The sequence below is a fragment of the Astyanax mexicanus genome, chromosome 25 (assembly GCF_023375975.1).
Source record: "Astyanax mexicanus isolate ESR-SI-001 chromosome 25, AstMex3_surface, whole genome shotgun sequence".
NCBI lineage: Eukaryota > Metazoa > Chordata > Actinopteri > Characiformes > Acestrorhamphidae > Astyanax > Astyanax mexicanus.
Window position 1 is genome coordinate 2,614,690 of NC_064432.1, and position 16,662 is coordinate 2,631,351.

General features: G+C 39.7%; 2 protein-coding genes across 8 annotated transcripts in view; one reads left to right on the forward strand and one right to left on the reverse strand.

Moving 5' to 3' along the window:
* ptpn9b (protein tyrosine phosphatase non-receptor type 9b) overlaps positions 1-16,662 on the forward strand; it is a 659,505-nt gene that overhangs the window by 97,150 nt on the left and 545,693 nt on the right. The gene's annotated exons all lie outside the window — the stretch shown is intronic.
* fat1a (FAT atypical cadherin 1a) overlaps positions 1-16,662 on the reverse strand; it is a 154,035-nt gene that overhangs the window by 67,397 nt on the left and 69,976 nt on the right. For 3 of the 5 annotated variants that reach the window (XR_007429456.1, XR_002651506.2, XM_049472205.1), the window contains exons 5-8: positions 12,357-12,680; positions 8,700-8,910; positions 7,514-7,582; positions 4,150-4,289 (exon numbers count right to left, since the gene is read on the reverse strand). Coding sequence is in view for 1 of the 5 variants with exons in the window: in XM_049472205.1 (XP_049328162.1) it covers positions 4,150-4,289; positions 7,514-7,582; positions 8,700-8,910; positions 12,357-12,680 (744 nt within the window). In the remaining 4 variants the exon portion in view is untranslated. The remainder of the gene's footprint in view (positions 1-4,149; positions 4,290-7,513; positions 7,583-8,699; positions 8,911-12,356; positions 12,681-16,662) is intronic. The other 2 variants (XR_007429458.1, XR_007429457.1) reach the window with 1 other exon arrangement.

Consider the following 16,662-nt stretch of genomic DNA (forward strand, 5'->3'; position numbering starts at 1 on the left):
CGGCATGCTTTGGTAAGTATCACTTTTAAACTGTTAGCATCTCTTTTTCCTTTGAAATTAGCATTGCTACCACGCTCTGCTCAGCAGCATCATCAACCCTGAGTTTAAAATCCAAGATGGCTGCCCCACACATCAACAATAGTAAAAGTAAAAGAAGTAATAGTATTTTTCAGTTTATTAGCAATTCTATCTGTTGGATTGACTTACACACAGTCCTGTCCAGCTTCTCTCTGTGGACACGTTCACATGCTGTTTGTATGTGCAAAATATATATATATATATATATACATATAATGCTAATGCTTTTATGTGTTACCAACTAGTATTGCTAGCAGTGCTAATCGGGGACAATGCTAACAATTATAACTGATATCTGAATGTTTAAGTTCATATTCATAAAGTTTTAAGGAGTTCAGAAATCAATATTTGATGGAATAACCCTGGTGTTTTTTTAATCACAGTTTTTTTTTTGTCATGCATCTTGGCATCATGTTCTCCTCCACCAGTCTTACACACTGCTTTTGGATAACCAGTCACAATTCAAGCAGTTCAGTTTGGTGGTTTGATGGCTTGTGATCATTCATCTCCCTCTTGATTATATTCCAGAGCTTTTGAATTTGGTAAAATAAAATTAAAAAACTCATTTTTTAAGTGGTCTCTTATTTTTTCCAGCAAAGCTTTTTTGTCTACACATTTTTTAATGCCTTAAAAGCTTTTACAATGAACTACCTCAGCAATATCTATCACTGCCATATGGTCTTTATTTAATACCATGTGTCCCTGTTTCCAGTCCCTCTTTAATAACGGAAGGGCAAATATTTGCCTCGTCTGACTTCGTTCAGACTCGGCACACCTGCTCCAGCTGTTCAGCAGATATCACGACGTGTTGATAGGAGCCGTTACGAGACTGACGGGAGCGAGAATTCCTGTCTAGATGGCAGAACGTGACCACATTAACATTACACTCACTGGCCACTTTATTAGAAACACCTAACCCACCTTGTGCTTCCATTTACTGGTGGCCACTTTATTAGAAACACCCACTTTGTCCTTGCAATCACTTTCCTAATAAAGTGTCCGTTGTTTATTATTAGTAAGTTAATGGTAACATAAGAACATTGGTGTGTCTTTGGGGAATTTTGGGTCACAATACTGAAAAATGGGGATTGTGGTACATGTGTGTGTGTGTGTGTGTGTGTGTGTGTGTGTGGTAACTGTAACTGATTCAGGGTGAAGGCTTTGAGAATCCAACAATAGTTCTCAGATTAGGCAAAGCAGACTGATAAAGAGAGAGAGAGAGAAAGAGAGAGAGAGGCTTTGATGAACCGCAGCAGTGAAGAGGCTAAACGTGTTATGTCACTGCTTTTGTGTTGAAGAAAGAGTTTTCTGTGTGTGTGTGTGTTTTTGTTTTGTGTGTGTGTGTCTGTGTGTGTTTGTGTGAGACAGTGAGACAGATGTTGGTGATTTGTGAATGTTCACTATAACGTATATTAGTTAATGACACAGTTCGGCTGTTTGTGGTATTGATTAAGCATAAGGCCGACCAATCACAGTCTGCTCTACGGTGTGCTGTGATCCTCCTGACCAATCACTGTTCAGCGCTAATCTGTGTACTCATTATAATGACAATACAATATGAAGCAACAATGTCAGGACTTCACACACACACACTCATACACAAACACACACTTATTGTTACTAATCTGGAGAGAGGTTCAGAAAAAGGAGAGATGTGTAAAGACAGAGAGAGAGAAAGAGTGATATAGTGAGGTACAGAAAAGAGAAACGGACAGAAAGCTAGTGAGCTGAGAAAAACTGTGAAAGAGGAAGGTTGAGAAAAGGAATGAGAGAAGTTAATGTGAGTTAGAAAGAAAGAGGAGAGAAACAGAGATAGAGAGATATATAGTGGGATATAGAAAAATAAGAGAGAGGGAGAGTGATAAAGAGAGGTAGAAATAAGGAGAGAGAGAAAAAGTGAGGTAGAGAAAAAGGAGAAGAAAGAGAGAGAGAGAGAAAAGGGAGAGAGACGGTGATTAAGAGGGGTAGAGTAAGATAGAGAAAAGGAGAGAGATGGAGCAAGATAGAATGAAGAAAAGAGAAGTAGAGTGATAGATTGGAGAAAGATAATATATTGGAGTTAATGGAAAAAAGGAGAAAGAGATGTTATGGAGAGGAGTAGAGAAAAAGGATAGATAAGGTGGTAGAGCAAGATGGAGAAAAGGAGACATAAGTAGAGTAAGAGAAAAGGAGAGAAATGGAGTGAGGTGAAGAAAAGGAGACATAGGTAGAGTAAGAGAAAAGGAGAGAAATGGAGTGAGATGGAGAGAAGGAGACATAGGCAGAGTAAGAGAAAAGCAGAGAAATGGAGTGAGATGGAGAGAAGGAGACATAGGCAGAGTAAGAGAAAAGGAGAGAAATGGAGTGAGATGGAGAGAAGGAGACATAGGTAGAGTAAGAGAAAAGGAGAGAAATGGAGTGAGATGGAGAGAAGGAGACATAGGCAGAGTAAGAGAAAAGGAGAGAAATGGAGTGAGGTGGAGAAAAGGAGACATAGGTAGGGTAAGAGAAAAGGAGAGAAATGGAGTGAGGTGGAGAAAAGGAGACATAGGTAGGGTAAGAGAAAAGGAGAGAAATGGAGTGAGGTGGAGAAAAAGAGACATAGGTAGAGTAAGAGAAAAGGAGAGAAATGGAGTGAGGTGGAGAAAAAGAGACATAGGTAGGGTAAGAGAAAAGCAGAGAAATGGAGTGAGATGGAGAGAAGGAGACATAGGTAGAGTAAGAGAAAAGCAGAGAAATGGAGTGAGATGGAGAGAAGGAGACATAGGCAGAGTAAGAGAAAAGCAGAGAAATGGAGTGAGGTGGAGAGAAGGAACGAGACGTAGAGTGAGCTAGAAAGATAATGGAGTTAAGGGAAGTAGAGAAAATGAGAAAGGAGTTAAATAAAGAGAGAGGGGTGGAATGAGAGGGAGAAAAGGAGGGAGAGATAAAAGTTATTAGAGCAGAAGCAGACAGAACCCTCCTCCTCCTCCTCCTCCTCCTCCTCCTCCTCCTCTCACATTTCAGGAATGAGACAATGGAAGATTCCAGAGGCTTCAGCCAAAAAAAGAAAAGAAAAGAAAAAAGACAAAACAATAAAGACGCTCAGTGTCCGGCCGCCGGCCCGAGGAGCTGAGGAATGTGCGCTAGTGTGGACGTTTCTTTACGGAATATTTGGGAAGAGCTGCTGGAGCACTGTGTCTGAGAGCGTCTTCCCCTCAGCTGAGCCGAGCCTAATCGGACCGACAGGCCGAAGCCTCTGGTCTGGGCGAGGAATTTCCGAAAGCTCTCCAAAAACCACCTTTACACTGTCCATTAACTCACGCCTGACTACATACTGACACCACACACACGCACACACACACACACACGAACACACACTTACTACACCCTTACTAACACAGATTTTCAGTTAAATAAAAAAGAGGCATCTTTAATGTGTCTTTACTGTTGTAACGGCATCAACAGACTGAACATAATCAAACTATTTCAATTTATTTCATTTAATACAATTTTTATATAATATACAGCTCTGTAACAGACTAAGAGACCCCTTCAGTTTCTGAATCAGTTTCTCTGATTTTGCTATTTATAAGTTTATATTTGAGTAAAATGAACATTGTTGTTTTATTCTATAAACTACAGACAACATTTCTGTAGTTTATTCTAAATAAAATATTGTCATTTATAGTATTTATTTGCAGAAAATGAGAAATGGCTGAAATAACAAAAAAAAGATGCAGAGAATGCAAAGAAAACAAGTTCATATTCATATTCATAAAGTTTTAAGAGTTCAGAAATTAATATTTGGTTGAATAACCCTGGTTGGTTTTTAATCACAGTTTTTATTTCATGCATCTTGGTAACATGTTCTCCTCCACTAGTCTTACACACTGCTTTTGGATAACTTTATGCCTTTACTGCTGGTGCATCTTCCTCTTGATTATATTCCAGAGGTTTTCAATTTGGAACAAATCAAAGAAACTCATAATTTTGAGTTGCTCTTTTATTTTTTTCCAGAGCTGTATAATATTTTAGAATAAACTGTAATGAAGCTTTAGAATGTGTGTTAAATTAAACACTCAGTCCAGCATGCATTAGCGGTTTGGTTACCTGTGTGCTAGCAGTGCGTGTTCCATCCGTAGCTTCCAGTGTGAGGTTGTAGTTGGACTTCTGCTCAGCGTCCAGCGGCCGGGCCACCACCAGCGTCCCACTGGCCTTGTCCACGTCGAAGCGGTGGTCCGAGTTACCGCCTGATTGAGAGAGGACAACACCGTTAGTGCCTGCTGGCTAACTTAGTTAACTTATTTACACCATGTGGACAAACGTATTTGGACACCTTCATCCAAAATGAAGGTTTTTAAAAAATGGTTTATTTTCTACTAGATTGTTGAACTCTGCAGTGAGGATTTGATTGCATTAAGCAACACAAATGTAAGTGGGATCACCACAACACTTTGTTTTTCCTGTTACTTCTTCTCTACAGGGACTAGACTGCTGGACTAGCCGAGCTGTATGTACAAGCTAAATGCTGCTGCATTCATTAGAATGGGTGTCCATAAGCATTTGGCCATATAGTGCAAGTGTAGATAAATATATTAAAACTGGTTGATGGAATTGATGGAATGATGTCCACAAAAAAAATAAAAATAAATAAATAAATACTAGCTGACCACTTTATTAGGTAGAGCTTACCTTGGAACCTTGTTGGAACAAAATACAGATATTGCAATATATGGTATTGCTTTTGTGTGCGACATTTTATCGATATGTGGCATGAAACATCAATATTTTTATTTTCTGTATTTTTTGCATTATGAGGAGCACTGTACTATCAATAAATGTATTTTTTCGGGTGTATATTCTCCAGCACTAAGGCTGGAGCATTAGCATTAGCGGCTAACCGCTAGCGGTTAGTGGTTAATGGCGCCATTATCCCACTTAGCTTGTTTTAACAAGGTAAACACGCAAACTACAGTCCGATATACTCAATATACCCTCTGAACAGTGAAAGAGCTAGCGTGGTTAGTGGGTAATGCTAATACTGCTCCAGCAGTGCTAGCCCGGGGTTAGCAGCAGGCTACAGGCCGATAATACTCATCATCTCTGAATGGAGAAATAGCGGTTAGCGGCTAATGCTTACGCTTATGCTACTCCAGCCCCGATGCTGGAGGAATAAACTGAATCTCCTGTATAACTCTGCACTTCAATGGAGTGGCTTTACTGCTTCTTACAACCTGACCAATAAAATTTATACATAAGGCACACTGGATTAAAAGGCGAAGTGTCGATTTTTGGAAAAATTAAAGGATTTACACATAGTCTCTCTAAACTTCATTAATCCATGATGGCTAATCATGTGATAAATCCATATAAATCCCACGTATTTGCTTATTTAGAAGTATTTTATATTCTTAAATAACACATATGCCGTGAAGAATTGCAGAGTTACATGAATTATCCTGATGTCATCCCACATATGTATCATAATTTCATATTAAAAGAGATTCCTCATGAATTTGTACTGTAAAAAAACTATTACAGACTGAAGGCCACCAGCTTCTCAATCTCTTCTCAATTTCCCAGCTCCCCTATGATGATGATGGACTTATCTCAGCATTACAAGAACTTTCGACATGGTAGCATCGTGTTTTTCAACAACTATGAGCTTCCAAAAATAACCAAAAATATCCAGTAAAAAAGCTCCCTGTGTGCAGAAACTGACCGCTAATGATGTACTACAGGATGACTAACACAAACAGTGCGGCAACAGATTCACTGAATAGAGCTATCTTGTCTAACTTTATGTCTACAGGGTGGACCAGCGACGTAGGTGTGACAGTGAGAGGATGCCGCATTGAAAACCTCCGGCCATCCAAATACACTGACATGACTTTTGCTATAGCCCATGGATCAGCTGAAGAACACTGCACTGAACTGCAGGATACATGTATGAGTAATGTGGATGTGAATGTGTTATTTTTGCCTTAATCTGACTGTTTAACTGCATGGACAATCCGAGACAGACACTGCCAGTCACAATCATTATCTACGATCATTATTAAAGCCTTTCATGAAGTTCTCCAGGTCCACACTTGAGGAACTTCAGAAATGGAACGTGCTATCACTCGTTAGATAATTCACATTGCCTTGCCATGAGCACTCTGTCCAGTGTTCACAACCTCACACAACCTCACAAGTCACGAGATAGCACCTCACAATGTATACAGGTGTAAGTAAGCAATCAGGGATGTCAGTGTAGATACACAGTTATACCTAATAAAGTGGTCAGTGACACAATAACAATACACACAATGGTCATATCATAAAAACACAATGGACAATTTCTTATTTCTCACAATATGTTCTGTGTTTTACTGTGTTCTTCATTGAATTAGCATCGTATCTCACTTCACACTCAAGAGAAATACTTAAGTACCTGCTCTGCTATTAGCTCTGGAGGCTTCCACTTTAAATGCTAATGTGGCTAGTAACCAAAAGAATATTAGCATGCTGTTTATCACAATGCTAGTATATTTCAAGCACAGTTTAGGACCAAGATTAGGCTTATTTTCGGTGAGCAGCCTAGTAACACTTCAAGGAGAACCTCAACAGTTCATTCACTGTTAGCTATGTTAGCATTTGTCCAGTTTAGCCTAATTTATAGACAAGACTAAGCTATTACAAAGAGTTTATTCTGCTTTTGTTGGAGTAACTGCATCTACAGTCCAGGAAAGAACTACTGAATTGTCTACTGTAATATTTCTACTGTGAGGACCTGATTATAAAGCTCTGGAAAAAAGTAAGAGACCAAGTTTCTTTGATTTTACCAAATTGAAAACCTCTGGAATATAATCAAGATAATCACAAGCCATTTGCACCAGGAGTAAAGCAGCATAAATCCATTATCCAAAAGCAGTGTGCAAGACTGGTGGAGGAGAACATGATGCCAAGATGCATGAAAACCTAAATGACAATATTTTTATTTGGAATTTGGGAGAAATGCTGTCTGTAGTTTATAGAATAAAACAACAATGTTCATTTTACTCAAACATAAACCTATAAATAGCAAAATCAGAGAAACGGAAGTGATCTCTTCATTTTTTCCAGAGCTGTATTTGGCCACACAGTTCTTTTACTGCTCCACAGCTCAATGTTGGGGGAGTTTATACCCCACTTACCCAGACCTGGCATTAGACGTGGTGCCAACAGTATTAAATACCAAATACATTTTAAATCCACCAACACTGTAGACTAAATGCCAAAAACTAAACCATTTCCTAGCTTGGGAGACCCCCTGAAGTCTTAGGCTCTATGGGCACTACAGGTCTAAAGCGCTAATCTTGGTCATTAGCCTACACACTTCTATTGCAAGGGGCAAAGTGCTGAGATGTTGTGCACACCACAAAACACCTGGGCTGGCACGAACAACATTAGCCAATCACAGATCTGACTGAGGCAAATCTGCAACCGATACCTTCTTCAGTGCAGTTCAGGTCACAAGCCATCTGCACGACGTAAAACACCTCACCGGCTTCTGCGTTCTCTTCCGAAACCAAACAGAGAGGTGGGAGGGAAGAAAGAAGAAAGGAGAAAGAGGAACAAAGAAAGACAGAAGAGAAAGACATTCCGACAGAGGAGGATCGCAGGCATAAAAAGAGAGAAAGCAACAGATCAGTCAGTCATAAGTTGGTTAGAAAAGCCAAAGGAAAGGAAGATAAAGGGGTGAGTGGGTTTAAAATATTCGTAAAACGGGATTTCCTAAAGAAACACTACAGAATTTTCAGACGTTTCATGCAAAGATTTTAAGTTGCCTCCTCTTAAAAGGTTATAGTGAAGTTCCTGCAGCTTTCACTGCATATTTAATACATATACGCGCACCATCAAAGAAAGTGTAGCAAAAATAGTTGCACCTAGAGGGAAGTGTGGGATTGCAGGTTATGAGGAACAATAAATTATATATATATATATAATTATATATATATATATATATATATATATATATATATATATATATATATATATATATATATATATATATCATTGAGCTACACATACAGACAGAGGTAGTGTATAGAGTAATGCATTTGAAATGCAACATGCCAGATTTCTTGACATTCAGAGTTGTAGAGGTTCTGGTACCACTTTTAAATAAGACTACCATTATAAAGGGTTTATAAATGGTTTACAATATGTTTATTAATGGTTACTAATTAGGTTTTAAATGCATTCATGCCTTGAAAAGCATTAATAATCAGTTATAACACATAATTAGAAAGGGCAACAATATAGATGGCTGTGTAATATAGTTCACTATTTGGCAAACAACAGATCATTGTTGCCCTTTCTACGTGTATGTGTTATAACTGATTATTAATGATTTTTAAGGCATTTACAACCGAATTAGTAACCATTAATAAAATAATTGTAAACCATTCATAAACCCTTTATAAAGGTAGTCTTATTTTAAAGTGGTACCGAGGTTCTTAATGGTGCAGATTTTGTGGTAGAGTCACTCCATCACAGTATACCACGGCAACCTCCCAAGCTTCATTGCTATTGGTTGATGGGTTGATTCCTTCTAGGTGCAACTATGTTATGTTTGGATGATGACTTTATTTTGATTAAATGAAGATACCCTCTCATGGTTGCAATGTGCCTACCTGTGATCTCAAACCAGACAGGTGTGTCCACCGTCTCCATGGTGATGACCCCAACCATGTGCGCGACAGGGTCGCTCTCCATGACGGTGAATGAGAAGACGCTCTCGTCGAAGGCCAGCGGGGAGGAGCTTGGCTCCGGTTTCGGGATCCATTCGATGTGCAGGCGGCATGTGGACGACTTCTGGGGCCGCCCGTTATCCACTGCCTTAATCTATATTTATAGTTTTACACACACACACACACACACACACACACGATTAGAGTCATTTCTTGGCCAAGGAAGATAAACTTACACCACATTTGTCTTGGCAGCAGCTCTTATTAAAACATAAATAAACAAGTAATAAATCAAATGGTGCAAAAAGAAGTTAAAAAAGAGTTACGCTTCACGGTTACGCTACATCTTTTATATTTTACATAGTTATATTAAACCACTCATTTTTATTAAGTACGCTATGCATAAGTATTATGACAGCTACACCAATATCTGCACAGCCTCTGCATCTTCCTACAGCTTTACAAATAGAGATGGAGTAAAACAACAGTAAATATTGCTAATGCATTTGACTGAGAGACTGAGCCCGAGCCCAGAAGGACTACAAGACAATTATATGTCCAGCTGATTTTCTCTGAAAATGAACAGGTCCTGAATCACTGAGCTTCAGCTAAGTTTAGCTAATCTTAACTAGGTCATTTGTCTCAACCCTTTGGAAGGATTGACTTTTTAAGTCATTTTTAAGGCAACATTTGAGTAAATTCACATCTAATTCATACTCATCAAGGTACTTGATGAAATACTTGATCTGCTATCAGTCCACTATGACAGAAATGTATGACCAAAACCGAAAATTTAACTCTTTACTGACTCTAGTTTAGGTATGAATGCGATCAAACTGTATATTGCCTTTATTTCATTAAAGTTCTTGAACTGGTCTTCCACTTGTTCGTGTTAATCAGTGTCTTCAACATGGCAACCTGTGTGAGCTTCAAGAGGCAGGTAACTCTCTCTAGTGTTTTACAGCTAATGGTACCAAACCTATCTATCTAAAAGGAAAGTAAACCTTGCGTGAGGTTAACATAAAGTCATAAACTTTACATAAACTCAGGAGAATCTCTCACTATCTTTAATAAACTCCTGAAGACAGAGCTCTTCAAAGAGCACTTACTCCCCTAACACCTCTAACTAACTACCTTCTACTACCAGATCAGGAGAATCTCTCACTATCTTTAATAAACTCCTGAAGACAGAGCTCTTCAAAGAGCACTTACTCTCCTAACACCTCTAACTAACTACCTTCTACTACCAGATCAGGAGAATCTCTCACTATCTTTAAGAGACTCCTGAAGACAGAGCTCTTCAAAGAGCTCTTACTCTCCTAACACCTCTAACTAACTACCTTCTACTACCAGATCAGGAGAATCTCTCACTATCTTTAATAAACTCCTGAAGACAGAGCTCTTCAAAGAGCACTTACTCCCCTAACACCTCTAACACACTAACTACTTCTAACCCCATTTCCTTCTTCCCCTCCTTCACTTCTCTATCCTATTATTTCCCTTTGACCTCCTTTAAGCCCTATCTAAAAATGGTTTATCTTAATTTCTATTACTTTTGTACTTGACTATTGTAAGTCACTTTGGACAAAAGCTCTGCTAAATGTAATGTAATGAAAATTAATAAAGTCAAGTAAATCTTTTCAAAATGACTTTTGTCATCATTAAACCCACTTTCTGATCCATCACTGTAAATCAAACCTCTTCCTCTCAACTGACTTTTAGTGTTAAAGACATAATAAGCTTTGCTCAGTTTCCATTTCAGATTCACATCCTTCAATCAGTCGCTTGTTTGGATGTTTTTCAGTAACGCGAGTTTGTCTGTAATTCACTCCCTGATCTGAGCAGTTCTCAGGAACGTGCTAACTGCAACATCCAGCATCTGTTCAGTGCAAATGGACCCGAACAATAGAAAGCTCTAACTGTCACAGCACCGCAGGGAGGGCGGCAAGACGGAGTTCGGCTCACGACACCTGTTCCCAAGGCGCTCGGGAAGCGACAGATGCCAAAGTGTGAACACAGGAGGAGGTGGGACCGAAATATCAGTGACCACACGATGAGGACAGAGCTGCTGACTGAACACTCCACCCTCACAACTTCCATCAGACTGTGACTGAGGTTAAGAGAATTCTTCAGGAATTCCAGGGATATAGTCTTGGATTATATAGCATTTTGAATGGAGTGAACTGACCAATCAGAACAACTCAATTACATGAGTTTAAAGACCTGCAACCTGAAAACTTCCATAGTTCCAAAATTGCCTCCATTTATAAGCATATTGGGCATGAAATCCAAGAAAAAACAAGTTTCTCCAAAACAGCAACTTTACAGGAGTGAGAAAATCTTCTAAACTTGTAAAAAGAGTTTATTTCAGGTCATTTTGAAGAGTTTCTATTGGTCCGTTCATCAAGAAATTTTGCCACAGTGTGAGGGACAGTTTGTCTGTGCAAATTATGTAGTAAAGTAAAAATCGCCAAAAATGGAGATACTTGTTTTTCATTGGATGACAGGGTTCTTGCTCCAATTTAAAAGTCAAATTTAATGCTTTTTAAGACCTTAATACATATAAGTCAAGGTCAAAAATATAGTTACACCTCTTCTTTAGTAGAAAATAGTTTATTGTATTGGTAGTCAAAACTTTGCAATTCTCATTTGTAATTTTTTGTACATTTTGATGCATAAAATGTTAGCATGTTAGCTAGCTCGAAGCTAACGTTAGCTAGCTCCCCGCTAACCCTAGTTATCTTCCTGATAATGTATCTAACACTAACACTAGCCGCTAACATTAGTACATTAGTGAGCTCACTGCTAATGTTAGCTAGCTCTACGCTAACCTTTTCTTCTTTCCCCAGTAACGGTAGCTAGCTCTTCGCTAACCTTAGTTCTCTCCCCAGTAACGGTAGCTAGCTCTACGCTAACCTTAGTTCTCTCCCCAGTAATGTTAGCTAACTCGCGGCTAATGTTAGCTAGCTCTATTCTTACCCTAGTTATCTTCCCAGTAACGTTAGCTAGCTCCCTGGAAAGTTGCCACAAATGTAAGTATGTGCTTTCCCACTGGCATTAAACGCACTGACTAAAAATGTAATACCTGCAGCATATTTACAGTGAATTTAAGACAATTTAAGACCTTAATTACCCAGATTTTAATTTAACACATTTTAAGACTTTTTAAGGACCCTGTATGAGTCCCATGAAAGTATCATTTTTGACACTTTTTACACCTGAAAAGCTGTGGTTAATCTACAGTTACAGTAGATACTGTCTGATTTCAGCGCAACAACAGTTCTTGTTCTTCTTCTATTGTTTAAAAGTCACAATTACAGACTTTTAACTTACTGTTATTGGTACAAAAGTTCAAATAGACCAAAAACAAACCACAGATCACAATGAACCAATTATGGTTTATAGTTAATATGGATCAAGACCACCTCTATTAGTGGAACAAATTTGGCTGCTTTTGCAAACATGTGTGTGAATGTCTCTGTGTCAGTAATGTGGTGAACAGTGGATTGTAAAACCTGTTTATACAGGTTATTTGCCCAATTTCAGCACACTTTTCTGGGTACTGAGAAGCTAACTGCTAAATGCTAAAGGTGTTCCTACCGTCAGGATGTCGTACTCTCCAGCGGAGGAGAACTTCTTGGATGAAACGAGGCCGGTTTTGGGCTCGATGAAGAATTTTCCCAGCTCGTCTCCCTCCTCGATGCTGTAGGAGATTTCGGCGTTGGGGCCGTCGTCCCGGTCGGTAGCGATTACGCGGTAAACAGGGTCCCGCCGGAACTGCTTCTCCACCTTCTCGCGCTCGGGCAGCTTGATCTTGTAGACCTTCTCCATGAAGACCGGGCGGTTATCGTTCTCGTCCAGAACCTTCACGATCACCCGCACTGTGGTGGACCGGGCTGGAACGCCGTGATCAGTCACTGTGATCTGTTATAGAGGACAGAAGATCAACAGGAAACCAGTTAAAGAACACATCCTACTGGTTTCTAGTATTTTAGTTTTGCTCCAGAGGGTCCACTTAATATGTTTTTGTGTGGGTTTATGTTTAAAAATTTGTCAATTTTCAACATTTTGTCGAATACCCGGCACATCCCTTGTATATATTCATATAATCGGCAGCCGGACGATGTTAAAAGTGCATTTTTGCCAATTTCAGACAAATAATTGTGGTTGCAGAACATTAAGTGCATCCCTAGTACACTGCATACTCAATATACACTGGAGACGGAACATGACCAATATGCCTTTTTGACATTTAAGGCCAATTAAAATTTAAATTTCGGTTCGGTTGGTGGAGGTAGTTTCATCAACAACTCACAATAAGAGTTAGGATTAAGTACAGCTTCCAAACATGGTGGAGGTAGTTTCACAATCAACAGTGTAGTCATGAATTTAAATAAAATACATTCTTAAATGAGATTAACTATCCATATGTAAAGACTAGGCTAAAGGCAGGACTCAAAACCTGCCTCTTCATATTTGGAGCATCCCTAAAAAATACAGGCGATGGTAAAAGCGTCTTCTTGTCTTTTTCGACCGACCAATTTTGGTTGCCTGATATTCTATAAATCCCCAGTATATACCCTATATACAGTACACTGGATCCTAAAGATGAGTCCTCCCCCAACCTCCACGACCTAAAATTGCTCAGATCTTCTCTTTTGTGACTCTAATGTCAAATAACTGAAGCTCCTCAGGAGGCGTGTGGTGTCAAAATGAACATTTCCAATTAGAGCAGCAACATGAGGGCAAAGCGAGAAAGAAAGTGACAGAGTGAGAGAGAGAGAGAGAGAGAGAGAGAGAGAGAGAGAGAGACGGGACAATAATAGACTGTATGTGTGCGGCGCCGTCCTGGGAGCGAGGGTTGAATGAGTGATTGAAAACATTCATTATGCAGCTCGGCGGAATCAATTGCACAAACGGAGCCGAGGAAAAGTCCTTTTCTCTCTTTCTCAGAGTGACGGGGTGGTAGGGGGTGGTTTCGGCCTCCCTTCGCCGAGTCAATTGGCTGCCAAAATTGAAGTAATTCCCCTTGCGAGTTCCTGTCAAGTATCCTTGGCACAGAGCCCTAGTGGGAAACTGAACAAAGCCGTAATGATAGAAAACGGCCGTTATGTAAAAGGGGGATTGGGAGGCAGCGCTGGTTATGATGGTCTGTTTAGGCATTAAACAGCACATCTGTGAATTCTGAGCGTACAGACATTTCTCCAGATTCCCCTAAAGACTCATTAGTATATGATTTGATTAGTGAAGTGTGTAGGAGTCAGACAATTTACAGTAAAAGCTTTATAGATAGATTACAACTTATAGATGTTTTATTGTTCAGCTTTCAAACATGGTGGAGGTAGTTTTATTAACAACTTACAGTGAGCTCTCAGTGAGCACAGTGGGCTGGGATAGTAGAAGTACACCTTCTAAACATGGTGGAGGGAGTTAAATACTTTAATTATTAGGGACAATAAATAAAAATACATATTAAAACAAAATGAACTATCCATATCTAGAGGTAAGACTAAAAGCTGCCTCTCCAGTTCATGGTTAAGGGGGTGAGATTATTATGGGAGGGAGAATTGCTTCCCTGGTGTTGTAACACATAATGTGTTTCCTAAATGTATCAGTCTTGTTCAGATGTTTTCTTTATTTCTGGTCTTTAGTTTTGTATTAAGGAAGCACTTAACTGTTTTCTTTCTAAAAGATCATATTAGTGCGTGTGTTGATTCACAGTATTACAGTCCATCACCCTTCCAGAGTCTTCCTGAATGTCTTTTGCAGTCAAATCCTATTAAAAGGTCAAGCAGGTATTCAATGTGTGTGTGTGTGTGTGTGTGTGTGTAAGAGGCTGTAAGTGCATGGCTGCTGCTTTTGTGGAGCAGATTCTTTGAGGCGTCCCGCTGAGTCTGGTCTTAACCGGCATCTGTTGAACAGATCATTAATTTGGGGAGGCTATCTTCAGTCTAAGCTCCGAAAACACCCATTTGGTCTGGCTTAATGGTAGACTAGAGCATAAGCTGAGACATGCAAAAACACACACACAAACACACACACACTTCTGTTAATGATCATCTAGCTATGAGCGAAAGAGAGCCTACGGAGTGTATTAAGCTTAAAACGGAGAGGAATAAGTCAAAGTGTTTAAGTGTCACAAACACTGTTCTAACACACACACACACACACACACACACACCCAAACTTCCATCAAGCCGGTCACACACCATTTGGTGTGGACGGCGATTAAGGCCATAATGTGTTTTTGTTTTTCCAAAGCTGTCCAGAGCTGACCGACCGAACCAATTCACACAACTAATTAGAGAGAGAAAGAGACATACAGAGAGAGAGACATATAGAGAGAGGGATACATACAGAGAGGGATACATACAGAGAGGGAGACATACAGAGAGAGAGAGACATATACAGAGAGGGAGACATACAGAGAGGGAGATATACAGAGAGAAGGATATACAGAGAGGGAGAAACACAGAGAGGGAGAGACACAGAGAGAGGGATATAGAGAGAGGAAGACATATAGAGAGAGGGATACATACAGAGAGGGATACATACAGAGAGGGAGACACACAGAGAGGGAGACACACAGAGAGGGAGACATACAGAGAGGGATACATACAGAGAGGGAGACACACAGAGAGGGAGACACACAGAGAGGGAGACATACAGAGAGGGATACATACAGAGAGGGAGACACACAGAGAGGGAGACACACAGAGAGGGAGACATACAGAGAGGGATACATACAGAGAGGGAGACACACAGAGAGGGAGACATACAGAGAGGGATACATACAGAGAGGGAGACACACAGAGAGGGATACATACAGAGAGGGAGACATACAGAGAGGGAGAAACACAGAGAGAGGGATATTGAGAGAGGAAGACATACAGAGAGAGGGATATACAGCGAGGGACACATACAGAGAGGGTGATATACAAAAAGGAAAACACACAGAGAGGGAGACATACCGAGAGGGAGACATATAGAAAGGGAGACACACAGAGAGGGAGAAATACAGAGAGGGAGACATACACAGAGGGAGACACACAGAGAGGGAGACATACAGAGAGGGAGAAAGACATAAAGAAAGAGACATGCAGAGAAATGTACAGAGAGAGAGACATACGTAGAAAGAAAGAGACATAGAGAAGGAGAGAGAGTCAAAGAGACAGAGAGAGATATACAAAGAACGAGACACAGAGAAAGACATACAGAGAAAAAGAGAGACATATAGAGACAGAGAGAGACATACAGAGAGAGAGAGATAGTGAAAGACAGACAGCAAGAAAGACACATACAGATGCGGTAACAAAGAAAGATAGAGACAGCAAGAGAGAGAGAGAGAGAGAGAATAAAAGAATGAGGGGGGAAAGGAATGTGTGTGTGTGTGTGTGTGCTATACAAACAGAGCTGTAATTACAGTCGACACACAGACAAGTCTCTGCATCAATTATAAGAACAAATTTCAAACAAATCTCTAATCACTCCAGAAGGGGGACGAGGACTCTGAAGTCTGTACACACGTGTGTGTAGGGTGTGTGTGTGTCTATGTGTATGTGTGTGTGTGTGTGTGTGTGTGTGTGTGTGAGAAGGATCACAGATAAAACATGCCTCTATTGAAGATTCTGTCTGACACCCAAACAACAGCAGTAAAATCACAGTGTTTTCTCTTTAACGAGGAAAGTGTTATTTTAGGAGCTTTTTTAAAAGAACAATTGAGATTTTAATGAAAAAAATAAATAAATACTGCCTCAACAAAACTCAACAAAACTTATGATTTCACCAAATTCCCTGAACAATGCTTAAAAACTGAATAACACCAGCTTTAACTATTATTAACATTAACATTAACTATTAGCTGGTATATGCTAGCTTACCATATTTACCTCAGTAAATTAAAAAT